At 38.2% G+C, this 27,078-nt stretch overlaps 1 protein-coding gene and 1 pseudogene across 3 annotated transcripts in view; both read left to right on the top strand.

Annotated features, from left to right (window-relative positions):
• Positions 1-27,078, top strand: part of SAMD3 (sterile alpha motif domain containing 3) — a 60,938-nt gene that overhangs the window by 5,395 nt on the left and 28,465 nt on the right. For 2 of the 3 annotated variants that reach the window (XM_027848523.1, XM_027848522.1), the window contains 3 exons: positions 347-460; positions 19,328-19,513; positions 20,069-20,153. In XM_027848523.1, coding sequence (XP_027704324.1) covers positions 347-460; positions 19,328-19,513; positions 20,069-20,153 — 385 coding nt within the window. The remainder of the gene's footprint in view (positions 1-346; positions 461-19,327; positions 19,514-20,068; positions 20,154-27,078) is intronic. The other variant, XM_027848524.1, reaches the window with a different exon arrangement.
• Positions 5,108-5,518, top strand: LOC114033070 (annotated as a pseudogene).

The following is a 27,078-nucleotide window of genomic DNA, read 5'->3' as shown; positions in this document are numbered from 1 at the left end:
ATACAGTGTCTGGCACATAGTAGGCACTTAATAAATGTTTACTGATTGGTTGATTGGTCATCTATTGAATATGAAGACCTTGTTGAGGTTCTGGCTGCATATATATTATAGAAATACATGTGGTAACTTTTTTTTTTTAAATTCTGTTGGGTAAGATAAAGCATGGTATAGGACAAAGACAATCATGGTCATCTCTGGGTAGACAGCCAAGCCACAATAGTAAGAAGTCAGCAGATAAAGTTCCACTTAAGTGGCCTTGGATGAAGTCGGTCTTTCAATAGCTATTAGTTAATCTGTTAAAGGAATTACTTATGTTATTCTGTCCATGAATATATCTCTTTCCTAGCAGCATTGATGAGGACTTCTATAATTCCATCAGCAATGCCCAGCTGGAGGCATCTTTTCATCCAAATGAAAACCTTGATGTTGGACGAGTTGACCAAAGGGTGCTGAAACAAAGGTAGGTCAGTAGGATATTTTCTGAATTTGCTGACTGGATTTAAAAGTGAGTAATTGCTATTTCATTTGAAGATTTTCCATGTTTAAAAAATGGGGGAATTGGGGTCATCTAGATGGCGCAGTGGATAGAGTACCAGCCCTGAAGTCAGGAGGACCTGAGTTCAAATCCAGTCTCAGACCAAACACTTGACACTTACTAGCTGTGTGACCGTGGGCAAGTCACTTAACTCCAGTTGCCTAAAAAAAAAAAAAGGGGGGAATCCCATAAATGTTTAGCATTTTAATAAACCTCCCTTGCATTCTTTCTTCAGAAAAGGAATTATAATCAAATGTATTTGAAACTAGTATTTGACTGAGAGAATCTTTGGTTGGAGGATTTTATTTCCCAGCTTTATTCTACTGCATATTAGCTGTGGTTTCCCAAGCCAAGTGAAATGGGGAGTAGAGTCAATTGTCAAGGCCATTCAGAAACAAATTATCCACTTCTGGGAATGATCTATATTGTGAGGATTAACTGAGTACACGGGGCTGTATTCTTTACCTGTGAAGCAGACAAGTGTTATTGAGACTTTTTCACTTTCTGGATATGAGAGAGGTACTTGTTCCAATATTTCTAAAGATCTTTGACTACTCCCTCCAGTGATGCAGAGCATCCCTCAAATCTTAGTAGGCAGTTTTTATAATTACAAAAAAAAAATTCCAACTGGTAGCTAATATTTAATGATCAGCTTCTGAATTTAACTAGGCTGAGCCCCAGATAACAGCCATACAACACAGTGCTGGGCCTGTATGCAAAGCTTCTCCAGTATGGCAGCACCTACCTGAGAGTGTGTTCCACTGACATAGCCATCAAGAACCCACAGGTGCCTTCATGACCAATGAGTCATTGGAAGAGGGCTAAAATGGAGGAAAAACTTGGAATATTTTATTCTTTTTTTTTTTTTTTTAAGTTCTGTGCTTTGATACATATGTTGGACCATTTCAACCCTCAAGACAGGTTGAGAGAGAAAATCAATAGGACCACTGATCCAAGCACTATTTCACTGAGAAAAACTAAGATACTGAAGATGACAAACAATTATATATCAATTAAGGCTGAAGGCCTTGGAAAGGTACTCAGAGCTGCACTCTCTTAGGTCACTACCATTTAGGATCTATACTAGCTACATCACTGTTGGCCTCAAGCGCCCCAAGGGCGTGAATACAGCCTTTCAGTTTGAAATCTATAATACTGTAATTCCCCCATGGAAATGGGCACTAGAGGAGGCAGACAGCACAAAATGGAGTCATGCAAGGTAGGTTGACCAGTTGGTAGGGAGTGCCTTTTGAGTTATTGTGTCCAGGAAGACTAGGTAGGCTCTAGATCTGCAGCCAGGCTAGTAGGCATGCAGGAAAGGCTACTTATGATACCCAGAGTGTCTGGGAAAGCACTTACTTAAAGAGGTATCCTTTTGACTTAGGCCTTTTGTTCAGTGGATCCAGCCTCCAGGCAGAATTATATGTTATAAGGGACCTGGATCAGGGATCAGATAGAGGATATCTAAGGAGAAAGAATTCTTCTTATCTAGTTAGAAGGTTTTGTGCTATTATTATTTTAGGAGAGGGCTGTGTCCTCCGTGTAGATTTGGGGTTCTGCCAAAGTATCTATTTTCCTTAGAGACATGATGGGATTGGCCCCCAGAGGAAAATAGTAATGGGTTTATTAGATCAGTCCCATAGAATCACAGGCTCTAATCCAACTTGTACATGAAAGGATTCCCCACTATAATATATATGGGGCTGTCCATTCTGTGCTTAAAGACTTCCTAGGAGGGAGAGGTCACTACCACTCAATAAACTTTTAAATTCTTTTTGGTAGGAAGTTGTTTTTTTCCCCTGACATCAAGCTTAAATTTTCTTTTTCTTTTTTTTCTTTTTTTCTTTTTTTGGCCACTTCCATCTATTATTTCTGATTCCATCCTCTGGGACCAAACAGAATCTGTCTACTCCCTTCTCCAGAAGAAAGACTTTCAAATACTTTAAGACATTTATCATGTTCCCCCTGAGTCTTCTTCTCCAGGCTAAACATGCCCAATTCCTTAAAGGGACCCAGAATTGAACACAGTATTCCAGATGAGGTCCAATAAGGGCAAAGTCAAATGGGACTCCTTCCTGGGGGCAGTGTGGCTCAAGACTATGTTAGAGTTTTATTTTGTTGTTGTTGTTGTTTTTTGTTTTTTGTTTTTGTTTTTGTTTTTTTTTTTGGCAGCCACGTCATATTGATGACTCATTGAACTTGTAGGATACTACTTGTGGTTAACCTTACCTTTTACATCTTATATTTTGCACCCAAATGTTGTGTTATATTTATACCAATAGGAGTTTGTTAGATTCAGCCCAGTGCATTAGTCTGTCAGCATCCATTTGAATCTTAACTGTTACCCAATGTATTAAGCACCCCCTCTCAGCTTTATGTCATCCACCAATCTGATGAGTAAGTGTTCATCCAAGTCAGTGATTAAAATGTTAAGCAGCACAGGGCCAAAAGCAGATCCCTATTGTTTTTTCACTGAAGACTTCCTGCCACATTGAAATTGGATTATTAGCAATGACTCTTTGAGTCTAGTCACACAATCTGAGCTAGTTCTGAATCTAAGTTTATTATCATTTACACCATTAGTGTCAAACTCAAATAGGAATGGGGACCACTGAATTGTACATTAGGATCCCAGCAATCTGCATATTGACTTAGAAAACCATATATTAATGTTATCTATATCTTATTATATTTTTTTGTTAAATACTTCCCAATTACATTTTAATCTGGTTTGGGCTATACTTGGGCATATTATGGGCCATATGTTTGATATCTGATTTAGACCATATCTCTCTATCATCTCTACAAGAATAATATGAGATATTTTATCAAAAATGTTGCTAAAATATAGTTGAATTATATCTATAGCATTCCCCCTCAGTTACTAGTTCAGTTACTCAGTTAAAAAAAAAGGAAATAAGGTTAGTATGGAATGACCTGTTTTTGATGAAGCTGTGCTGGCTCTGTGAAATCACCACTTAGCAGACTTCCAGGTCATGTTACCAACAAATTACACACACACACACACACACACACACACACTTGTTGTTCAGCCATTTTTCAGTCATATCTGACTCTTTGTGACCCTATTTGGGGTTTTCTTAACAAAGATACTGGAGTGGTTTGCATTTCCTTCTCCAGTTCATTTGAGTCCATTTCAGATGAGGAAACTGAGGCAAACAGGGCTAAATGGCTTGCCCATGGTCATGCAGAGAGCAAGTGCTTAAGGCTAAATTTGAACTCAGGAAGATGAGTCTTTCCGACTTCAGGCCCAGCATTCTATCTATTGCACTACCTACACACACACACACACACACACATATATATATATATATATACACACACACATAAGTGTATAGATACATATGTATGTATATGTATATGTATATGCAGAGATGAAGTAATTGAGGTCAATATACCAGTAAGAGTCAGGTAAATTAACAGCAAAAAAAGTTGATCCTTAACATGCTTGCTTAGCACTGTTCCCCACAAGTCCCCCAGGTTTGTACTGTGGAATCCACTCATCAATTTTTTTTTTTGCTGTTATTGCTGCCTCTGTCAGCACAACCTGATCCTGTGTTAACCCCACTATTCTGTGGCAGCAAACAGCATAACTCAACTCTGATCACCCTCCCAAATTCACCCCTACCCCTATACAAAAGAGGTGTGGATATAGGAAAGCAGAAGCTTTCTCTGACTGGGGCAGCAGCATGCCCAGAGAACTAGAATACCAGAGAACTAGAGTAGAGATAACTGGGGAAGGGGCAGGTAAATGTGTGTGGAGGACAGCTGCACCAGACCTGAAAGAAAAGGGACTGGAATCCAGCTGTGGACACTTCTTCCTCTCCCTGCAATGTCTTTTGGGGCAGAGAGTGAGATCAGTGAAAATGGAAGGGTGCCGAGGTAGCTTTGAAGTACAGCTCTGGGATATTAGCTCTGTCATCAAAGAGGGGAGAAGTTAGAAAGTGAGCAATAAGGGAATATAAGAGGGGGAAAAAAGACTGCAATTAGCAAAGATCTCATGGTGGGGGAAAAAAAACTCAGCAAAAAGTATTGAGTACAGGTAAATTGAAAACAGAAGTGAAGTGGCCACTAGTACAGCTAAACAAGATCAAACAAGTCCAATCTCCAAATGAATATTTCAAGATAAAATAAATTAAATCAACATCTGAAGAGACAAAACACCTTGTAGATTTCCAGAGAGCATGGAAACACAGCCTGATATTCCCAAATGATTCAAAAGAAAAATAAGAATTGTAAAAGTAGAATATATGACCTACACAGCAGAAATAGTTGGCAAAATAGAAAAACTTGAATCCACAATAGAAAATATCTCCAAAGAATTGAAAGAGAGAAAAAATTGATTGAGAATAAAAATATACAGAAGTGAAAGACTTCTGGTGAAAGCAAAGCAAATATCCCCATATACACCAAGATATTTATAGCGGCACTTTTGTGATAGCAAAGAATTGGAAACAAAGTAGATTGGAAAATAGCTAAGCGTATTGTGGTACATGAATGTAATGGGCTATTACTGTGCTGTAAGAAATGATGTATGGTCTTCATGTCGAAATGGGCAAGTTCATGAAACTTGGAAAAGTGGTGCTGGTCCTGGCTGGGTGGTACTTGGGGCGCAAAGCTGTCATCGTCAAAAGCATTCATGATGGCACTGCCGACAGGCCCTACAGCCATGCCTTGGTGGCAGGTATTGACCGCTACCCTCACAAAGTGACTGCAGCAATGGGCAAAAAGAAGATTGCCAAGAGATCAAAAATAAAGTCCTTTGTGAAAGTTTATAACTACAACCACCTCATGCCCACCAGATACTCTGTGGATATCCCATTGGACAAAACAGTTGTCAACAAGGATGTGTTCCATGACCCTGCACTAAAACGTAAGGTGAGGAGGGAGGCCAAGGTCAAATTTGAGGAAAGGTACAAGACAGGCAAAAACAAGTGGTTCTTCCAGAAGCTACGGTTATAGAACTAGTTTGTTGGTCAGTAAATAAAATGTTTATTAAAAGTGAAAAAAAATGATGTATGTGAGGAAAACAGAAACATGGAAGGAATTGATGCAGAGTAAATTAAGTGAATCCAAGAAGCAACATAAAAGATAGATACAACAATGTAAATGAAAAGAACAACCACATACAAAGGAAATCAAAAGTGAATGTAACAAAATTATGAAGATCAAGCATGAGTCTAATGAAGAGTTATAAGAAGACAATCCCAAACTACCTCTTTTGGAAGTGGGAAGCCCATAGGTGTTACACATTGCACATGTTATTAGACTTTTTCCAATGTATTCATTAGTTATTGATTCCTCCATCTTTTTCTTCTTTTATGTTTTTAGAAAATACTATTTGTTTTATTGGGGTGGCCCTCTGGGATGCAAAGAGGCATGGATACTGAAGATAATAATATTATTAAAAACAAGAGATCAATAAAAAATTTATTTTTTTAAAAGAAGAAAGAGGCAAACAGCAATAATATTTAAAAAAGAACATCTCTTTATAAGTAAAAAACATATTGATCCCGAAAACAAAATGTATAGAGCAACTTAAGAATCATGGGTCTCCCAGAAGAACACTAAAAATCAAAGAAGCTGAACATGATAATTAAGAGAATAATAAAAGAAATGGCCCAGAACTTCTGAACATAGAAAATAGAGTGCTTTTGTAAGGATCCACAGATTGCAAGGCAAACTCCAAGACCAACCAAATTTAACGAAATTTAGTAATTCCAATGACAAACCACAAATTTTGCAAGTGACCAGGAGGAAGATCTTCAAGTAAAAAGGAAAGGAAATTTGAATAACACAAAACTATTTTGCACTCACCAGAAATTACCACTTCCCTTTCCCTTTCACCAAAAATCTTTCAATGATCTTTTCTAGAATTTCCACAAGAATTGAAGTCAAGATCATCGGCCTATCATTTATAGATTCTATTCTTACCTTTTTTCCCTGAAAATTTGCCCTTCTTCCATCTTGAGGGACCTTTCCCCTTTTCCATGACCTTTCAAGTAGCACTGAGAGTAGCTCAAATTACACCCAACCAGTTCTTTCAGGACCCAAGGATATAGCTTGTCTGAGCCAGGTGATTTGAATTATGATATAAAATTTCCTCAAAGGCAACTAGGTTCTCTCCTAAAATCTTATGTATCTTGAGTATTCAATTCCTTGATCTAGTTTCCTCCTGGAGCTTGAGGCCATATAAGTTTTGAAGCATACAAGAATATTTGGGAGTTTTTTTGGCAGGAGATGAAAAAGGGTTTAAGGACTTTAGGTGATTAAAAAGAGGAAGGGAACCATATGAAATTGTGATACTTCTTTCCATTTCTAGTACAGGCTCAGGTACAACCCTAGACAGTCCTATTCTAAAAAAATAATGCTGTTACTAATTCATGTGGGATAAATTTCCCCAATAATGTGGATTGTTTTGATTTGCATGTTAGTGTTATGGCACATTACTGATATTAAAAGGGCTAAGAACAGTAATCAAGTGAATAACTTCAGAGGCCAAAAATAGTCATTATTCCTATAGATCTCTATAGATGTATATTGAGCTTCCATTAAAGCTGTAGAATTAGTGAAAGGAAGATTTCAAAATAGAAATGAGAAATGAGAGCTCTCTGGGAATGGCTTGACATTCATCAGTAATTCAATTTAATTCAATAGGCTTAACTCAATTATTAATTAATTAGATGTCTACTGTGTGCCAGAAACTATACTAGGCACTGGGGATACAAAGATAAAAATAAAACAGGACCTGCCCTCTAGGAGCTTAGATTCTAGTTCTTTACAACTTTGAGCATCAGTTTTCCTTTTCATCCTTTCCCAATGAAAGCTTTTAAATTCTCCTTCACTCTGATCTCAGGAAGTAGGAATAGTGGGGGGAGGGAATAAGTATATTCTTCTTCCCTGAGGGCAACAAATAACTGTTCTGGAAGATAAGCAGCCTCTTCACCCCTTGCTTACTAACCAGTTGATATTAAAACTTAAAATATTCAGTATGACATATGATTTCCTCAGTGTGGTCACTGCCTCTGCCAATTTAGATTACAAAACCCCTGTGGCTTCCCATTCTGTGCAACTCTTAGCTAGATATTGCCATAAATCCTTCCTCCAGGATCTACCAATCTATTTCTTTTTGTTCTTTGCATATATTAGAGATAACAGTGTAGCACTGTTTCATGCACAAGATAATCTATCTCCAGAGTCCAGATGTAGTCACTGCCTGAAATGCTCTCCCCTTTCATCTCTGTCTCTTGGCTTCTCTGGATTCCTTCTCGTCCCATCTAACCTCCCATCTCCTATGAGAGAAGCCTTTCCTGAGCCTCTTTAATTCTTGTGCCTTGCCTCTGTTATCTCTAGTTATTCTGTACATATTTTGTTTGCACATGATGGTTTTCATGTTATCTCTCCCATTATACTGTAAATGTCTTGAGGGCAGGGACCATCTTTTGCCTTTCTTTGTATCCCCGGCACTTAATACAGTGCCTGGTATATAGTGGTTGCTTCATAAATGCTTGCTGCATGCTGAGGGTCATAAGAGAGCATCTTGAGTTGGAATCCTAATCTAACAAGTAAGTTTTATCTTCAAGGACAGCTCAAGAGAGAGATGTCAAGGAGCAAGAAGAGGTAGAACACTACCCAAGTCCTAGTCAATATCATTTGTCTATGGTACAGGATGAGGAATTTGAGGACAACATGCTGGGAAGATCCGACCAAGTGGAAACAGTATACGAAAAACTTGCTTACCAAAAGGTTGTTTGAAACCATCTGTTCTTCAAGTCTTTCTCACCTAAATAGGACTGATTAGATCTAGCTAGCACTGACACTATGTCACTGGGTGATACCTTGAATTTGTATTTCATGGGGACATGTCGCATTTGTTTAAGTTGATGACTAACTGGGTCCTTTCCATTAGGAAGCAGTTGAGCTGCTATGTCAGTAGTCTTCTGGAAGTTACTTGGGAGAAGTAGGTTGTAATTAGTGCTAGCCATAGCATCTGTTCCAGACAAAGCTCATTCCTTTATATGATATTCAATCATGGCTCCTTTCTGTTCTTTTGTTGCCCAGTTAGAGGAGGGCATGAATTAAAATAAACTTGTAGATGCTTCTTTTTTCTTAAAAAAGAAGACTCATTATGAACTTTATTAAACAAAAATAAAACCAATTAAACTTTTATCATACTTTACATTAGAATGAACTTTAACACATCACTACTTGTCAGGTAGTCCTTTTTGATTCAACTTCTATTATTTGTCCATTTGTTTCCTTTCCTTTTGCCTTTTATATGATTACAGTTAGTATGTATTTAGTTCATCTGGTGCTGATTTTCCCCCCCAAAACATTGGGTCTCTCTAGATTTCTTTATATTCCTCATGCTTATCTATCTTAACTGTATTATACTATTTCATTACTTGGGTAGAGGCTCCTTAAAGAATAGATAGAAGATTATGTGAGTGTTAGAAAAGTCTTTTAAAAGAAACTAGTAAAGATGACTTCAGCCCCAACTTCATTATATTTTAAATGAATGCACATATTTTCTTTCCATAGTGACATAACTGCATATTAGCTTTGACTTAGCAAATGCTTACTGTAATATTTTATGGTAAATGAGGGGGCAGTGAGGGGTGACCCAAGAGTCAGGAAATCCTAGTTCTGATACATACTATTTGTGTGATATTAGTGCTCTCTGTGCTTCTCCTCCATTCGATTAGGAGTAGCTACGTGGTGCAGCAGACATAGTACTGAGTGGGTAGTCAGGAAGACCTGAGTTCAAATCTAGCCTCAGACACTTAATACTGTGTGACGCTGAATAAGTCACTTAACTATGTTGCCTCTGTTTCCTCATCTGTAAAATGAGCTGGAGAAGGAAATGGCAAACTACTCTAGTATCTTTGTCAAGAAAACCCCAAATGGGGTCACAAAGTCAGATACAACTGAAAAAAAATGCCTGAACAACAACAAACAACAAGATTATGAGCTACTTGAGATTACAGATTCTTTTTGCCCTTTTTTGTAAAAACAGTGCTTAGCACAATGCCTGTAACACAGAAAGTGCTTTAAAAAAAAGCTTGTTGACTTGACGGAGTGGAAAATGAGGAAAACAATTTATTTTTTGCTTGAATTTCACTTTTAGATACATTAGCTGTCTAGAAGACACTTATAAAAGTCACCATGGACTAGCCCATCCAAGTCCTGAGTGGCAATGGGAAAGACAATCTGCCTCCCAGCAAAGGCCAAATCTCAGATTAAACTGAGAACATATCCAATAAAAACAGTTGGAAACATGAGGGATGGGGAGGAGAATATAGGAAAATGTAGCTTGGGCACTGGGTTCCTTTAAAGGGCTAAGAGAAGTCTAGGCATTTTCATGATCCTTCTCCCTTCTTTCTCTTGGTTCCCAGGAGATTAGAGACCTTCCCTACAGAAGTGGGGGTATATCCAAACAAACATCATGGGGGCATGAAAGGGCCTAGTTTCTTAGCAAGTATGTCAAAGTACAAATAATTTCCCCCCAAAAGGCCCCTTGACCCTTGGGCTTTTCTGTTGAGGATCTGATATTTATTCATTTTCAAATCCCAGGACAGTCATCGAGGGTATGTTTCCCTCAGCTCTGGTTGAACTAGATCTTCAGAAACTCTTTCAGCTCTTCTAAATTTTTCTTTTCCAACTATATGTAATAAACAGAATATGAGCTTATCCCATTATCTGTGCTTAATCAAAATAACAACTCTCAGGTTGTTTTTCTCCATAATACTTTTGACTTATTTGGACACACATGCTGTAATACACATGGAATATAGATGGATTGACATGATCACATTTGCATTATTTCCTGGCATATGCCAAAGGCAAGAATTATTAAAGTATTTGGCTAAGGAACGGTGTGTCATAATGGAAAGAGTAGTGGGCTAGGAATAAGGAGACACTGTTCTACCACTAAGAAGCCATGACCCTAACCCAGTGATCTAACTTCCCTGGAATAGAATTCCCTAATCTGCCTAATCTTCTAAAGTAAGGAGACAGCAAAAGATTTCCTTCTATCTCTAACGATCTATGGGTTTTTAAAGATTTAGTGGTGGCTAGGTGGTACAGTGAATAGAATACTGAACCTAATGTCAGGGAGACCTCAGTTTGAATCTGCCTTAGGTACTAGTTGTGACTCTGGGCAAGTCACATAACCTGTTTAACTTAGTTTCTTCATGTGTAAAATGATGATGCTAATAATAGTACCTACCTCCCAGGATTGTTGCAAGGGTAAAATGAGATAATATTTGTAAATTACTTTGCAAACCTTAAAGTGCTATATAAATGCAAGCTATTATTATTTTTACAGAGGTTGAGTTAACACAACTTCTGGTAAAAAGCTTGTTCCCATAAATTGATGGGTGGTTAAGTATTGTCTATCCTTGGAATTCTATATGTATCATTAAATGTTAATTGAATTGAACACACAATGAACAGAATGGGGAATAAAAGAGTCCTGTGGGACTTTTCAGGGTGAACCATCCTTTGATTGCTATTTCCATTAATTCTCATGCCTAAGTAGCATCAAGGTTCATAGTATGCTGATGGATTCAATAACACTGAGGCATACCGAAAAAATTGCAATTTCTATCCTGAAAGCCTGGCCACGTGGGGCAAAAGGAAATTAAAGAAGTCCAGATGCAAGTAAAATTGCTCTGTAATTTCCCTTATCAATTGGAATTTCTAAAAAGAGAACATCCAACTGGCATCAGTCTAGATAGCAGAGTTAATCAATACGACGTTAAAAGTAGATGGCCTAATGCTAAGCCTAAGCAAGAATCCATCCACTTTACAGCATCTCTAACAAGCTGTCATCTAATCTCCACTTGAAGACTTCTAGAAAGGGAGAAGCTCCCACCTCCCAAGGTAATCCATTCCATTTTGGTAAAGCTCTAATTGTTAAGAAATGTTTCTTTACATCAAGAAAAAATTTGGACAACTTGGCTGTGCATTGCCCTTAATTCTGAAGCCTGGACATTAGCTCAAAATGGCAGTCTTAGCTATTCTGAGAGGTGCCCTGGCCTAGAGCGTGGGTCCTAGGGTCTATAAACTTGTTTTTAAAAACATTTTGATAATTGCATTTCAATATAATTGGTTTCCTTTGTAATCCTATGTATTTTATTGTATTGCCTTAAAATCATTACTCTGAGGAGTCCATAGACTCCACTAGACTATGAGAGGGCCCTATGACAACACACAAAAAGGTTAAGAACCCTGGTCTAGTACATAGAGAGCTAACTTCCAAGTCAAGAAGAATTGACATAGACAGGTTCTAATCTTGGGTGACCTTGAGAAAGACACTTAACCTCTCACTGCCCCAGATAACTTCCTAAGACTGTAAGTTGCAGAACACTGCTGATTTGCATTTATCTAAGTAATTTTCTCCTTGGGAGTTTTCTAAACCAACAAAATTACAGATTCACCTCCCTTCAAAAACATAGTTTTATGAGTTCTTTTTTGTTTTAAAGAAGAGGCACCACCTAGCTATGTAGATGACTGTTTTGGGCTGCATTCCTTTAGGAAAGTGTAACCTAAATAAATACCTTATTTTCGGCTGAGATTATCATTAAAGTTTTGCCTGCAGTTTCAGTATTATACATTATTTAGAGTTACTGAATTCACTCAATCCCTGAACAAATGACTAGTCTATAATGAGTCAGATCACTTGAATTCCTTATACTGAGAGATCATTTGGTTGGGGACCAATAATGGAATCCACTACCCAATATATAAACTGAAAATTCAACACTTCTTTCTCCATTCCCCATCCTCCCTTAGATTTTCTCACTTTTTAGATATAAGACTGATCCAGTTATAGAATCTGAATCCTTTGAACTCGGAATCTTGAGCAGCAAGGTGGTCAAAGGTGAGTGCCCATTGTCTATGCACAATATGGAGAGAGGAGGTTATATAGCACCAACTTGACTTGATCTTATAGGACCAATCCATATATAAACACATTATCTTATGACTGTAGGGAAAAGTTATCATATAGTCAGGTTACCTCTGCTTAAAAGATGGTAAAATCACTGAAATCTACATATAATAAAGCACTTGAAACACAAGAAGTATTTTGGACCCCAGTTTGACCTACAAGGAAAGTGACAATACAGTTTGAAAATGGCCTATTGTCCATCACAGGCTTTTGAAACTTGCCATTAGAGAGGCAGATAAAAACAAGAACCAAATTGAATTTTCTTAGCTCAAGCTTACCCACACTACAAAGAATAGCATTTTACCCTTTTTCAGTGTTAGCACAGACAATTTATTACCATTTAATTTCCTACATAAGGAGGTGGAGAAAGGGGGAAATAGAGGAACTCTCTGTGTGTGTGTGTGTGTGTGTGTGTGTGTGTGTGTGTGTAATTGTTACCTTCATAATCTCAGGGTTCCAAGTCCTAAAACTAAAGACCAAGATTCTAGTTGGATATCTAGATTTATGCCTAGGCTAAGGATGATGGGGAGTTAGGGAAATTATCATTGATGCTTTGTTTTCTATATTGCATTGAACTCTAGAGAAAGCTCATCGGCACTTATCCCACCATGTATTTACATCTCCTACTTGCACAGGCATCAGGCGATTTAAATGAGTTCTATTTGTAATCACTCAGTACTTTGCTATTGGCTGTTCACATATTCTTCCCTCCTTTTTCTTCCTCTCTATGCTTGAATAGAGTCATATGTGCCTCTAAACATACATTCCATTCACTTAAGCCTCTGTGAGTCTTATAAAGTGACAGATATGGGGGCCAAAGGTTGCAAAATAGTAAATTGCACAAAAAAACCTGAGATCTCAAAGCATTTGTGTTATGCATCAAAGTGAAATGTACCGACAGCTGGATGAAAAAAAAAAGAGCATCTTCCCTAAACACCATTCAATTTATGCAAGAGATAACTATTTATCTTATTTGAAGACTGTCACTTACCTGGCCCACAACTAGCCTGTCCCTTCAGTCTGGACTATCTGAGAATCTCCTGAATTGTACATTCTTCTCTTTTCTGGTCAGTCAAGTACAAAAATGTTGCAGAACACTGCTGATTTGCATTTATCAAAGTAGTTTTCTCATTGGGAGCTTTCTAAACCAACAAAATTACAGATTCATCTCCCTTCCAAAACATAATTTTATGAGTTGTTTTTCGTTTTAAAGAAGTACAAAAATATCGGCATAGGAAGACAAAGACAGTCTTTCCTGAATAATATACATGGCTATATGCTAAACATTCTTGCCCAGCTTGTAATTCTGAAGAATTAGTTCATATCTCAGGGGCCTCTATTTTTCTGTCTCAGGGTTAGATAATGAGTAGAAATTATAACCATGTTCCAAGCAACCCAAACAGCCTTCTGATCTCACTCACTAGATGTCAAACTAATCCATTGGTAGCTGTTTTTAAACACATTTCTTCGTGTTCTTGTACCTTCCTTCATGCCTCCTTTTTTTCTTGATCTCTTAAACCTCGAGATGTTTCCATGCTATTTATTTTTATGGTTATTCAAGTGGTACATGGTATCATATTCTCAATGGTTCTAAATACCTGATCCCTGAGTTCTAGGAGTGTAAAGGATTATGTAATTAGGAGTACAATTATGAAGCAGAAGGGCCAAGCCTGGTGAAGTTGTGAGTTTCTTTAATGTGGCTATTCTTTTTTTAAAGGATTCTTTTTTATTTGTTTGTTTTTCATCTTTTCTTTTTTAAAATTTATTTATTTTTAGTTTTCAACATTCACTTCCATAAGATTTTGAGTTCTAAATTTTCTCCCCATCTCTCCCCTCACCCCACCCCAAGATGGCATGTAAATTGATATAGACTCAACACATACATTCATATTTATTCTATTTTCACATTAGTCATGTTGTAGAGAAGAATTAGAACCAATGAGAGAAACCACAAGAAAGAAGAAGCATACATACACATACACACACACACACACACACACACACACACACACAAAGAGAGCAAATAATATGCTTCGATCTGTTTAGACTCCACAGTTCTTTTTCTGTATGTGGACAGCATTTTCCATCATGAGTCTTTTGGGGTTGTCTTAGATCCTTGCATTGCTAAGAAGAGATCGGTCTGTCAAAGTTAGTCATCACATAATGTGGCTGTTACTGTGTATAATGTTCTCCTGGTTCTACTTACTTCACTCAGCATCAGTTCATTTAAGTCTTTCCAAGTTTTTCTGGTCTACCTGCTCATCATTTCTTACAGCATAATGTGGCTATTCTGCCTGTCAGGTCATGAACATTTTAGTCAGTCCCTGTGTGGTGCCTGTCGCTTTTCACTGGCCTCTTTTTACCTTTGGACCTAGTCTGAGCACTGCTTTCAAAGTGAACAGCAGACATGAAAATAAGAACAGCAAAGGGAACTCCACTCTGGTCCCCCGTTCTCCTTTCTAGAGAACCACTTTGTCAAAGACAGCAATACAAGCCCTTTCCCCTTCGTAGAAAACTGTCCATAGCAAGGGCACTCTTGGAAAATGTATTTACATGATGCAGAAAGTCAGGGCAACAGAGAAGAGTTATGAGCTGATTTATTCTTTCAAACAATGTTTATCAAGCACCTACATATGAGAACATTATTCTAGGTGCAGGGGAAAGTATAAAGCTTTGTTGAGACATAGTCCCTGCCCTCATGTAAGTCACAGGCCAGAAGAGACAAACAGAGGTAATTAGAACACAATATATAGTATAATGTAACATTAATGTTAGTATAATATAATGTAACAAAGCATAGCATAACAACATAACAAAGATAAACTATAAAACAACATAACAAAGATAACTGCACTAAGGAGATACAAAACAATGTGCTATGTGAAGTCCCAAAAGTTTGGATGCGTTCAGTTTGGTAGTATTTGAAACCTGTCTGTAACATTGTAAAGTCATGACATGATGACATTGCGACTAGTTGAAATGCTAAAGAGATATCTTTTGGCTAATGATACTCATGGTTGAGTAACATCAAGAACCTTAATGCCTCTGTTCAGTTATTATCCTATTTTTATGTGCTCATTACATAAATTACAATACCTAATGCCTGAAGTTGCCTCAGTTGGGGATGCCTTGATCTGATTCAGGTCACAAACACAAGATCCAATTAAAAAGTGAACTTTCCTTTAAAGAAGCTCTTAGATTAGATACATAGCCTATCATCCATATTGGCCATTGAATCTTGTTCTGTGGCTTATGTATCCTTTCATGCATTTTCTCTCGTCTTAAAGATGGTATTGCTTTGGTTATGGCTTTCTGGAAATAAAGACAGTATTAACATAGTGCAGATCATTCCTTTATTTATTTTTCTTCATGCTTGAATGTTACTTAAATGTCTCCACATCATCTTAAGTTTTCATCATATTAAGCAAGGATGTAAAAATAGTCAAAATGGATTTAGTCAATACATGAGTATTTAGTGAATGTGTTTTGAGTATTCAACACTGTTCTAAGCCTTAAAGATCAGCTCATTCACCTCCCTAATTTCACAGATGAAGAAACATAGTCTTTTTTTTTTTAAAAAAAAAATCATGTTATCTGTATTGGAGGCATGAGATGGAGGAACAGGGCCTGGGGAGGATCCATGTGGCTATGAAATGGACCATTTTAGTAAAAGAGGTCAACCAGAAAAATAACAGCATGACACCTTGTCAAGAGGTGGAGGTGGTTAATGACGATGTTCAGGGAAATGCTCTTCACCTATGGACACTGCCACAGAAAACTGTGCAAGCATAAACATCATCAGATGTTTTGTAGTCATTTATGTCCTGCTGAATAGATGCCACAAATTGTTTTAGCAGTATAGCTGTAACTGTGTTTTACTTGGCCCTGAGAGATACTTTTAAAGCTGCATTTTGTTCTGTTACACTGACTGTTCTTTATAACCAACAGATAATAAATTCAGTGAGACCTTATATTCTCTGCTCCTTTCAGCCAGTTTTGTGTCACTGGCTATAGAATATTGGTTGCAAAAGCTTATCTTTTCCTTTTTTCATCAAGTATACCCTTTGCTGGGGGTGGGAGGAGAGAGGGGAAGGGCAGCTAGGTGATACAGTGGATAGAGTGTAGAGTCTTGAGCCTGGAATCAGGAAGACATCTCGTTGAATTCAAATCTGGCCTCAGACACTTACTAGCTGTGTGACCCTAGGCAAGTCACTTAACTCTGTTGGCCTCAAGAAGTAACTAACCACTCCAGTATCTTTGTCAAAAAAACCCTCAAATGGGGTTACAAAAAATCAGAAAAGACTGGAAATGACTGAATAACAACAACCCTTTTTTTGCATGTAGATAAGTACCATACTTTACAGAGATTAGAGTAGGTATGGTAGTTTTTTATGTGCCTTTGATTGTCTTTTTAGAATCTCTCCCTCTTTTAGAATCTTGAGAATCAATGACTCAGTGCCTTCAAAACTGTGTCACCTCCAGCATTGTATATCATCTATGTGCTATTTGATCTCTCTCTCTCTCTCTCGATCTCTCTCTCTCTCTCTCTCCCTCGATCTCTCTCCTTCCCCTCCCTCCCTCCCATGTTTTCATGTTTTTCTTCATTCCTTCCTCTCCTACAGCAATAGGAAAACATAACTTAGCACCCATTCCCAAAGAGCATAAACTCTCAGTTCCTACTATGGTACCAGAGTAGCTGAAGAAACCATATCATCTAAGACTCATACCTCAAAAATAAGGGATGAGGGGAACATTTTAGCCACTGGGCATCTGGACCCACAGCTCGACCAAGACTGCTGAGCTTCTCCAGCATAGAATCTGGGTCTCCACTCAGATCTTTCCCAAGCCTTGTCACAATTTGATAACCTGGGGATCTCCTATTTATGTGTTACAGGATCTCATGACCATGCTGGGATTCTTGAGTTCTTAGACAACACCACCAGAGCCTTGAACACCCCTCACTTGGACCCTATATGCTGGCTTCCTTTTATTCTTTTTCAATATTTTATTGATGCTTTTTTTACATTGTTGTCACTTCACAATACTTCCCCCTCCAATAGAATCTTTCCTTATAATAAAGTACAGTTAAGCAAAACAAACAGAAATATTGACCATGTCTGATATTATGTGCCTCATTTCTTACCTGTAGTAAATACCTCTCTATGAGAGAAAGGATGTATGTTTCATCATCTGGAGTCAAGATTAATCATTGAATTGATCTGAGTTTGCCATTATTAGTGTTGTTTTTATTTACATTATTGTGGTAATTAAGTACATTTTTATCTTGGTTCTGCTTCACCCTTTCTATATCAGCTTATATAAGTCTTCACAAGTTTCTCTGAATTCCTCATTTTTGTCTTTTTATAATACAGTAATATTCCATTACATTATGTACCATAATTTGTTCAGATATGTTCCAATTGATGGCGATTTGCTTTATTTCTAGTTTTTGCTACCACAAAAAGTGCTGCTATAAATATTTTTGTGTATATGGGACCTTTTCTGGTGTCTATAACTTCCTTGAGCAATATTATTGGAACACATTATGTACAAGTTAGTAATTTTTCTAACAAACAGAACAATCCTTTAAAATGTAGGTCATGCCTCTCTGAATGATACAGGGCTGAGAGGTGGAGATGGCCTCAAAATAAATTGCTTTCATTTTGCCCACTGGCAAACTCAATAATGGATATGACTAGTCCTATTATTTAGTCTCACTATGAAGCTTTATTTATTATTAATCTATTTATTTATTTATTTTTACCTTAGGCAGTACAAATACCATCTGCATGTTGTGTATGAGTGTTTAAAGTTATGGCTGCCAGCATCTGCTGCCAAAGTAGGATTTATTTTTAATTCTTGATGAGTCACTTGTCTTGTGTAACATTAGATTGAATTTGTATTAGTTGGCATAGCTTGGAATCTACTCTGCCCCAAGAACATCATTAAGTCATTTTTGCTGCCTTTCAAAGCCTTGTAATTGCACACAAAGGGAAAATTCAATTCCTCTGATCTGCACAGTGAGGCTACTATCTGAATAACATTTACTGACAGTTCACATACCCACGATGTATTCTGTAGGACAGAAATGCTGGTACTACCCTTCATAATCCCTCTCTTGGCATCAGTGACATGGGAAATGAGATAAGGACATCTTGTTGAAAGCGGGGAAGAGAGAGCAAATGAGCAGTCATCATGCAAGATTCTGGGGTGGGGGAAGGGAGGGAATTATGTTGCTTGCTTGTTGTTATTGTTGTCTTGCTTTTATTTGAGTTATTTTTCATCTCCAAGGCACTTTCAGCGGCTTCCTGTTCACCTGGTTCTCCTTTCCCCTTAAGAGACCCAAAAAATGCTCTCTAAATCCCAGGCCCAATTCCCATAACTCATCTGCCCTCTCCCTAATTAGAATCCTCCCATCTGTCTGGAGACCTCTGTCTTATTGGGAACCTTTGGCCCCTGGTCTCTGTTCCTCTGGAATTTTGCTCCAGGTGAGGGCCTAACAAAAATCTACATCATGTTGGTGTCCCTTGATGGAGAGATTTGGGGAAAGGGATGAGAATGAAAGACATAGGATGAATAGAAGAACCCAGAAACAGGAAAGAATTGTGCTAGCTTAGGCAGCCCTGATATGTATGCAAAGATGAGTAGAATATCACACCCACCCAAGTGACTTCCTAATCAGAAAACCCCCAGAAAGCAATTGACATCATTGTTGCTTAGAACAAAGATAAGGAATGAATGAGATTTATAATGAGAAATGAAAATACCTCTTGTAGTTTACTAATTTTTGTTTTGTTTTTATTTGGTTTGATTGACAGAAAAAATGTGAAACATCTTCTAGCAAGGAACAAGGCACTACAGTGGACAAAATCTTATATTTTACCGGACTTCCCATATGATGTCAAATGCATGTTAACTGAGCAAAAATGTCCAGATCACAGCATGAGGATAAGGATCATTGAGTTTTTACAGGCAGACATGACAAAGTATCTCGAAGGATCATTGTAAGTATGAATTTTCTGGATATATTGCTTTAGGGGAGCATCTGTTCACAATATAGGCTCTAAATCATACAGACTTGGCTCTTTTCAGTGTTTAAATGATAAGTTGCTGAAGCATTCAACAGTACCTATTATTCAAATGTCTACTCCCATTTGTTCCTAATAGGACTATAAGTAGAGAGATTTGAGGAAACATAATCACAATCCATCTGCTATTATGCAAATCCCAATTTTGCTAAAAGGAGAGAATACAAGCTTATTTTTATTAATGACCTCTGCAGAAAAGGTTCTTGCTCAGGTTGGTCTAGATCAGAAGTGTCAAAACTGGGGAACTCCCAGGCAGAACCAGATTAAAATGTAATTAGGAATTCTTTAACAAAATAAATAAAAATACAATATAACATAGATAATGTTAATTTGTGGTGTTCTAAATCAATATGTGGTTACAGGTGTCCAGTTCTATTTGAGTTTGACACCACTGTTCTAGATGACCTTTGAGTTCCCTTCTAACTCAGAGATTCTTTGAAATCATTTCTCTTCGTCATCTTGTTTGAACAGGTACCCAACTACCCAGCAGTACAATGATGTTGTCAATGCCCTGCTTCAGGCGTACCCATTCCTTGATGAAGATGGCAGTGGTTTTGTAAGTATCCTCAGTGATATAAATCTTCTTAACCTTACTTGTTGTTATTGTTGTTCAGTCATTTTTCAGTTGTATCTGACTCTTTGTGGCCCCATTTGGAGTTTTCTTGGCAAAGATACTGGAGTGGTTTGCTACTTCCTTCTCCAGCTCATTTTATAGATGAAGAAACTGAGGCAAACAGGGTTAAGATTTGTCCAAGGTCACACAGCTAGTAAATGTCTGAGGTCAGATTTGAACACAAGTCCTCCTGACTCCAGGCCTAGCATTCTATTCATTGCACCACCTAGCCACCCCTAACCTTACTTAACTTTAAGTAATTCTGTGCCTATGCATAAGAATTTAGTAGAGATATGCATAACAGTCCTGCCTCATATACTAGCTGGGTGATGCTGTACAAGTCATTTGACTTCCCAGTTGCTTTAAGCAGCTCTCTAAGAGAAGGTGCCAACCTGCATTGACAGAAGGAATTTCCTCTTCCAGAGTTTTCTATACCAATGAAATCACAGGTCTGGTTCCTCCACCTGTGTTCCTAGAATAGTAGGGGTTAGTAGAGAGATAGTAGAAAAATTGGGAGATAAAAGCTATCTTTCCTATTCAAAAGATACTATTATTTTGCATCATTTTCATCATCATATTTATCAGGTTTTCTTGGTCTCTTGATCTTTTTTTCTTGCCTTCTAATTGACCCTCAATGTAAAATTCCCTTAGGTAGCTAGGTGGCATAGAATGGAGTGCCGTACTTGGAGTGAGGTAGACCTGCATTCAAACCCAGCCTCAGACAATCACACACTATGTGACCATGGTTAAGTCACTTACCCTCTCCCAGCCTCAGTTTCCTCATCTGTACAATGGGGATAATAACAGCATCTATCACAGGGCATTGTTGTGAAGACCAAATGAAATAACAAATCTTGTAGTGCTGAATAAATACTAGCTATTATAATTCCCTTTCTTCCGCCGTCTCTGAGCTCTGAAGATTGGTTTGTATACTCCTTTAAAAAAAAGAAAAGAGGCAGGAAGCCTGAGGACCTAGAAAGTTCTACACTAATCATTGTTTATGGCCTAGTTCAGATTCCTAGATCCAGAAGCCTAGAGTCCCAATAATCATTGTTTGTAAGTGTGACCAAAATGGCCTGTGATGAGGAAAGAACAAGGGACTTGGAATCAGCCCATCTGGTCCTGTTTCTTAGTCCAGTGATATTTAAAAAAAAATTTTTTTGAGTAACACTAAAAGGACCAATGGCATCAACTGACATAACAATATAATAACAATATTGTTAAATTTTTTGCTTAAAAATCAAAATTTTCCTTCTATTTCTATTTTCTTTGTCTTATGGATTTTGGAAAAAAAAAAAGAGCATTGCATCAATTGAACACAGGTTGTTCCTTCCAGATATTCTTAAATCCTGGTCCTTCTTTCTTTAACAAGCATGTGTTTTCTCTCACTCTCATCTCCTTAAAACAAATGTAGTAAAGTAAAACAAATTACCTCATTAGCCATGTCCAAAACAATATGTTTCATTTTACATTTTAAGTTTACATTTAAGCTGCTTCATTGGAAGGTGACAATGTACTTCATCATTGGTCCTCCAGAGCTGTGGCTGGTCATGGCACTGAGCAAAATTATCAAGTCTTTCCCAAGTCCTTTGTCTTCAGGATGTTGCTGTTATTGTATAAATTACTCTCCTTGCGTCACTCAACATAAGTTCACACAAGTCCTCCCTCATTTCTTCTGAAACTGTCTCATCATTTCTTATGGCCCAATAAATAGTCCATTGATTTTAAGCAAATCACTTTCCTGGGCCTCAATTAAATATGCATAAAATGGGAATAATGAGACTTAGGATCATAGGATCAGATTTGTAAGGGACCATCAAGGCCATCTGACCCAAACCCCTTTATTTTATAGAAGAGGAAACTAAGGCCAGAGTTTAAATGATTTGCCCAAGGTCACACCAGTAGGAAGTGGCAGAGATGAGATTTAAACCCTGGTCCTCTGACTCGAAATCCATTGTACTCTTTCAGTTATTTCTTCTACCTTGGGGATGAATAGTTCTTTCCACCTCAGGAACCTAAACAGCATTCCTTGGTCTGAGGTGACAGATATTATTTGTATAGCTCTTTAAGGCTCAACATCTGCTTGGTTTAGTGAATATCAAAGTAAGACTTCATTTTAAAAACAATTATTGTTCAGTTGTGTCTGACTTTTCATGACCCCAATGGGGGTTTTCTTGGCAAAGATATGGGAGTGGTTTGCCATTGGCATCTCTCACTTATTTTACAGATGAGGAAACTGAGCAAAAAGGGGTTTAGTGACTTGCCCACAGTCACCCAGAAGATGTCTAGAAGGTGTCTGAGCCTGGATTTGAACACAGGTCTTTCTGACTCCAGTCCTATCCAGTGCTCTATCCACTGCACCGCCTAGCTACCAGTTAAAAAGCATAACTGATGGTTACTTATCATGGAATACATTTTGCCTGTTTCTGCCTTCAAAAAGCTTTGCCGGTGAAGAGATGAACAAAATTGTTTAATAAACGATAGTCCAAATGTGGGCATGAATGTTGCAAGTTGAAACATGAACAAGTAGATAGTTGCCAAAAATCACTCTGTAAATGAGTCCAAATTTCTATCATTTTTCTTATGCTGAGAATGGAGCCAGTAGAAATGTTCTGAGAATAGGAAGAATGTGAAAACTTTTCTGAATGTTCAGTGGCATGGATCATTTCAATGCACTTATAAAATACATGGAAAAGTTCCACGGGAGATCTTCATATACCTTTTCTAGTAGAATGGTATAGAGATGGAGAAGTCATGAATCACTAGCAGGATAGTTCCTAATTAGTCATTTGCCCACCAGTGGTATCATCTTTTCACTGGCTGTCTCCTAGATCTGGAATACTTTTTTTCCTCATCTCTCCCTCCTGGATTCTCTCCTGGTTTCCTTCAAGACTCAGTTCAGATTCTATTTTCTGCAAGAGGCCTTTCCCAATTTGTACCCAATGCCCTGTTCCCAATACATGCCCTTTTGCTAGTGCCTTCTTCCCCTCTGAGGTTACCTTCTATCCTCTCTCTGCATATCTCATATGAACCTATCTATTTACTATGAGATGTTAAACTGTGAGCTCCTTGAGGAAAAAGACTGTGTTTTTTGTATTCTTTGTATCCTCAGCACTTAGCACAATGCCTGGCACACAGAAAGTGTGCTCATAAGTGCTTGTTGACTCTCTGGGTATGTGGTACTTCTGTAGGATCTCAGAAGATCTCTAATCTAATCAGTGGGGAAGCTTCATGTGCTAGGACAAATCACAACCTCCTTTATACCTTAGAAGACAGTGTTTGTGAGTTGCTGCAGTCAGAAATAGGTATCACCCTGCTGATTTTGCTTTTACTGATAGACTTCTCTGTCGTTGCTTAGGGATACAAGTATGTGGTTTGTCTCCAGGCCCATACTCAAAGACTTTCCAGCTTGGAATTGCCAGAGCTTGTGATTGGCTGAATGTAGAACTGCCTCTATGATAAAGAATCATGGGATCACAGATTTAGAACAAGAAAGCCCCTTAAAAGGTGACACAATGGATAGACCACTGGTCCTAGAGTCAGGAAGACCTGATATCAAATCCAGCCTCAGACATTTACTAGCAGTGTGACTATAGGCAAGTCACTTAACCTCTGTTTGCCTCAGTTTCCTCACCTATAAAATGGGGATAATAATAGTACCTATCTTGCAGGGCTGGTGTAAGGATCAAATTACATAATTGTATGGCACATAATGTCATAGAAATGTTAGCTACTTTGTTATTCTTATTACTATTATGTCATCTAGACCTGTAATTTTACAGATGAGGAAAAGGAGATAAAGACGTCAAATGAGTTAGCCAAGGTCACACAGCTAATAAGGGTCTGAAGCAGAATTTGAATGTGGTTTCTTCCTGGCTTCAAGTCTAGCACCCTATCTTCTGTATCATACTGCCTTTAATGAAGGTAGGCATCCAGTCAACAAGTATTTATCAAGCAATTAATTAATTAAGCAATTACTTTGTATCCCTGAATACTGTGCTGGAGATATAAAGATAAAAAACAGTACCTGACCTTAAAGAATTTATATTCTAATGGGCATTTAGCAAATAACCTCTTAAAAAATTCTTTATGCCAATCAATCAATAAATATTTATTAAGTGCCTACTATATACTGGGTATTGTGTCAAGCACTAGGGATATAGAGAAAGGCAGAAGACAGTTCCAGCTCTCAGGGAGCTCACAGTCCAATGGGGGAAAAATGAGCAAACATTTATATACAAAGAAGCTATTTACAAGATAAATTGAAAATAATGAAGGGAGGGAAAGCACTATCATTAAGGAGTATTGACCCCTCCTTCTCTGTCTCCTCTGCTGGATCATCCTCCAGATCATGTCGTCTATCTGGAGGGTTCTGTCCTGGGTTCTCTTCTCTTCGCCCTCTGTGCTACTTCACTCGATGATCTCATCAGCTACCATGGATTTAATTACTATCTCTGTGCTAGTGATTCTCAGATCTACCTATCCTGGCCCAAGCTCTTTGCTGACTGACCTCTAGTCTCTCATCTCCAACTGCCTTTCAGCCATCTTGATTTGGATGTCCAGTAGACATCTTAACCTCAAATGTCCAAACCAGAACTCGCTATCTTTCCCCCTAAATCCTCCACTCCCCTACTTTCCCTATTCCTACAGAGGACAATGCCATGCTCCCAGTGCCTGAGGCTCACAACTTAGGAGTCATCCTACATTCCTCACTATCTCTCACCCCTTCCCCCCCCATATCTAAGCTCTCCCATCCATATCCAATGTATTGCCAAGGCCTGTTGATTTCACTTTTGCAACATCTCTTGAATCCACCCCGTTTTCTCCTCTGATACTGCCACCACTCTTGTGCAGGCCCTCATCACTTCACAGTTGGACTATCACAATAAGCTGTTGGTGGGTCAGTCTGCCTCAAGTCTCTCCCCACTCCATTCAGCCATTAAAGTAATTTTCCTAAAACTCAGATCTCATCATGTCACCACCAGACTCCTATACTTCCACTCAATAAATTCCAGTGGCTTCCTATTGCCTCCAGGAGCAAAAATAAAATGTTCTGTTTGGCATTTAATGCCCTTCATAACCTAGCCCCTCCTACCTTTTCAGTCATTTTATACCTTACTCTTTGATTCAGTGACACTGGCCTGCTAATTGTTCTATGGAAAAGGCACTCCATCTCTCAGTTCCAGGCATTCTCTCCAGCTGTCCCCTGTGCCTGGAACAATCTCCTTCCTCTACTCCAACTACTGACCTCCCTGGCTTCCTTTAAGTTCCAACTAAAATCCCACCTTTTACAAGAAGTCTTTCCCAAACTCTCTTAATTACAGTGCCTTTCCTAGGTCATTTCCTATTTATCCAGTATATGGCTTGTTTTGTGTATCTTTGCTTGTTAACTTCCCTACTAGATTGTAAAGTCCTTGAGGTCAGGGACTATCTTTTACCTCCTTTTGGAATTTGGAAGGTGATAAGGCCCTTCAGGAGAGTGGTGGCAGTGGCAGGGCAAAGAAGGGGGCATATGGGAGAGATGTTACAAAGGTAAAATCCATAGGTCATGGCAACAGATTGGATATGTGGGGATGGGGGCAAGGGGTGAGAGAGAGTAAGGAAGGAGTAGGATAACACCTAGATTTTGAGCCTGTGTGATTAGGCAGATAGTAGTACCCTCAAGAATAATAGGGAGTCAGAAGGGGCAGCTAGGTGGCACAGTGGATAGAGCACCTGAAGTCAGGAGGACCTGAGTTCAAATCCAGCCTCAGACCAAACACTTGGCACATACTAGCTGTGTGACCCTGGGCAAATCACATAACCCCAATTGCCTAGAAAAAAAACAAAACACAGAGAGAGAGAGAGAGAGAGAGAATAGTAGGGAGTCAGGAGGAAGGGAGGATTTTGGGGAAAAGATGATGAGTTCAGTTCTGGACATGCTGAGTTTAAGATGTCCATGGGTACCTTCACTTCCTCTCTTCTCCCTGTCTTCTTAGCTCTTTACCTTCCAACTTCATCATTCAACTAAAATGGCCCTTTCTAAAGTTACTAATGATTTTCTAAAAGCCAAATCTAATGACTTTTTCTCAGTATTCATCTTTCTTGACCTTTCTGCAGCCTCTGACACGTAATCAGTCTCTTCTCCTTGATAATCTCTTCTCTCCAGTTTTTCATGTGGTGGCTCTTACCAATTTTGTCCTTTTTCTGCTCTGACTAAAAAATTAGCAAATTGAAAGAGGCAGGTTGAGAAATAGAAGTAATTCTGAAGTGTTCTTAAGAGTTAATTTCCTTTACAGTTGCTTGATAAGATATATCCCATTAAACTCAAACTGTGTGGAAATATTTCAATGTTCTAACACAAGGCTAAAGACTTCATTTAAAAATACTATATATAATATTTTATATTACATATGTATATATTTTACATTATAAGAGCAAGCATCTTATAATAATTTAGTATGGAGGGGTTTTTTTGGGGGGGGCACTGAAATTGGATCTCTTTAATCCAGTGCTTCCATATTGGAAATTGAATTAGATGACTTTTTAGATCCCTTCTGGTTCAAAATCTTTGATGCTTAATATAGCTATGTAGGGAGCTATTTCACAAGCATGAAGGAAGTGCTCAGCCATCTCTATTATAATTGCCAGGAACCAACAACTTAATTAGACCTAAAGGTAAATTCATCTAGACCTGTTTATAAGACATCATGGTAATATTTTGTTTCTAAAGAGAAACAGAGTTGGCAGCAAAAACTCTGTTAATTGGGCTTAAGCAAGGTGAGCAGGAGGCTTGTTCTATTCTAAACCAGGGGTGGGTGAACCTGCAACCTCAAGGCCACATGTGGCCTTCTGGTTCCTTGGGTGTGTCCTTTTGACTTAATCCAAG

The sequence above is a fragment of the Vombatus ursinus genome, unplaced genomic scaffold (genome assembly GCF_900497805.2).
Source record: "Vombatus ursinus unplaced genomic scaffold, bare-nosed wombat genome assembly UNPS02006779.1, whole genome shotgun sequence".
In the NCBI taxonomy this organism is placed as follows: Eukaryota; Metazoa; Chordata; class Mammalia; order Diprotodontia; family Vombatidae; genus Vombatus; species Vombatus ursinus.
The sequence above is the reverse complement of the archived record's forward strand: the minus strand, read 5'-3'. Positions and strand labels throughout refer to the sequence as shown.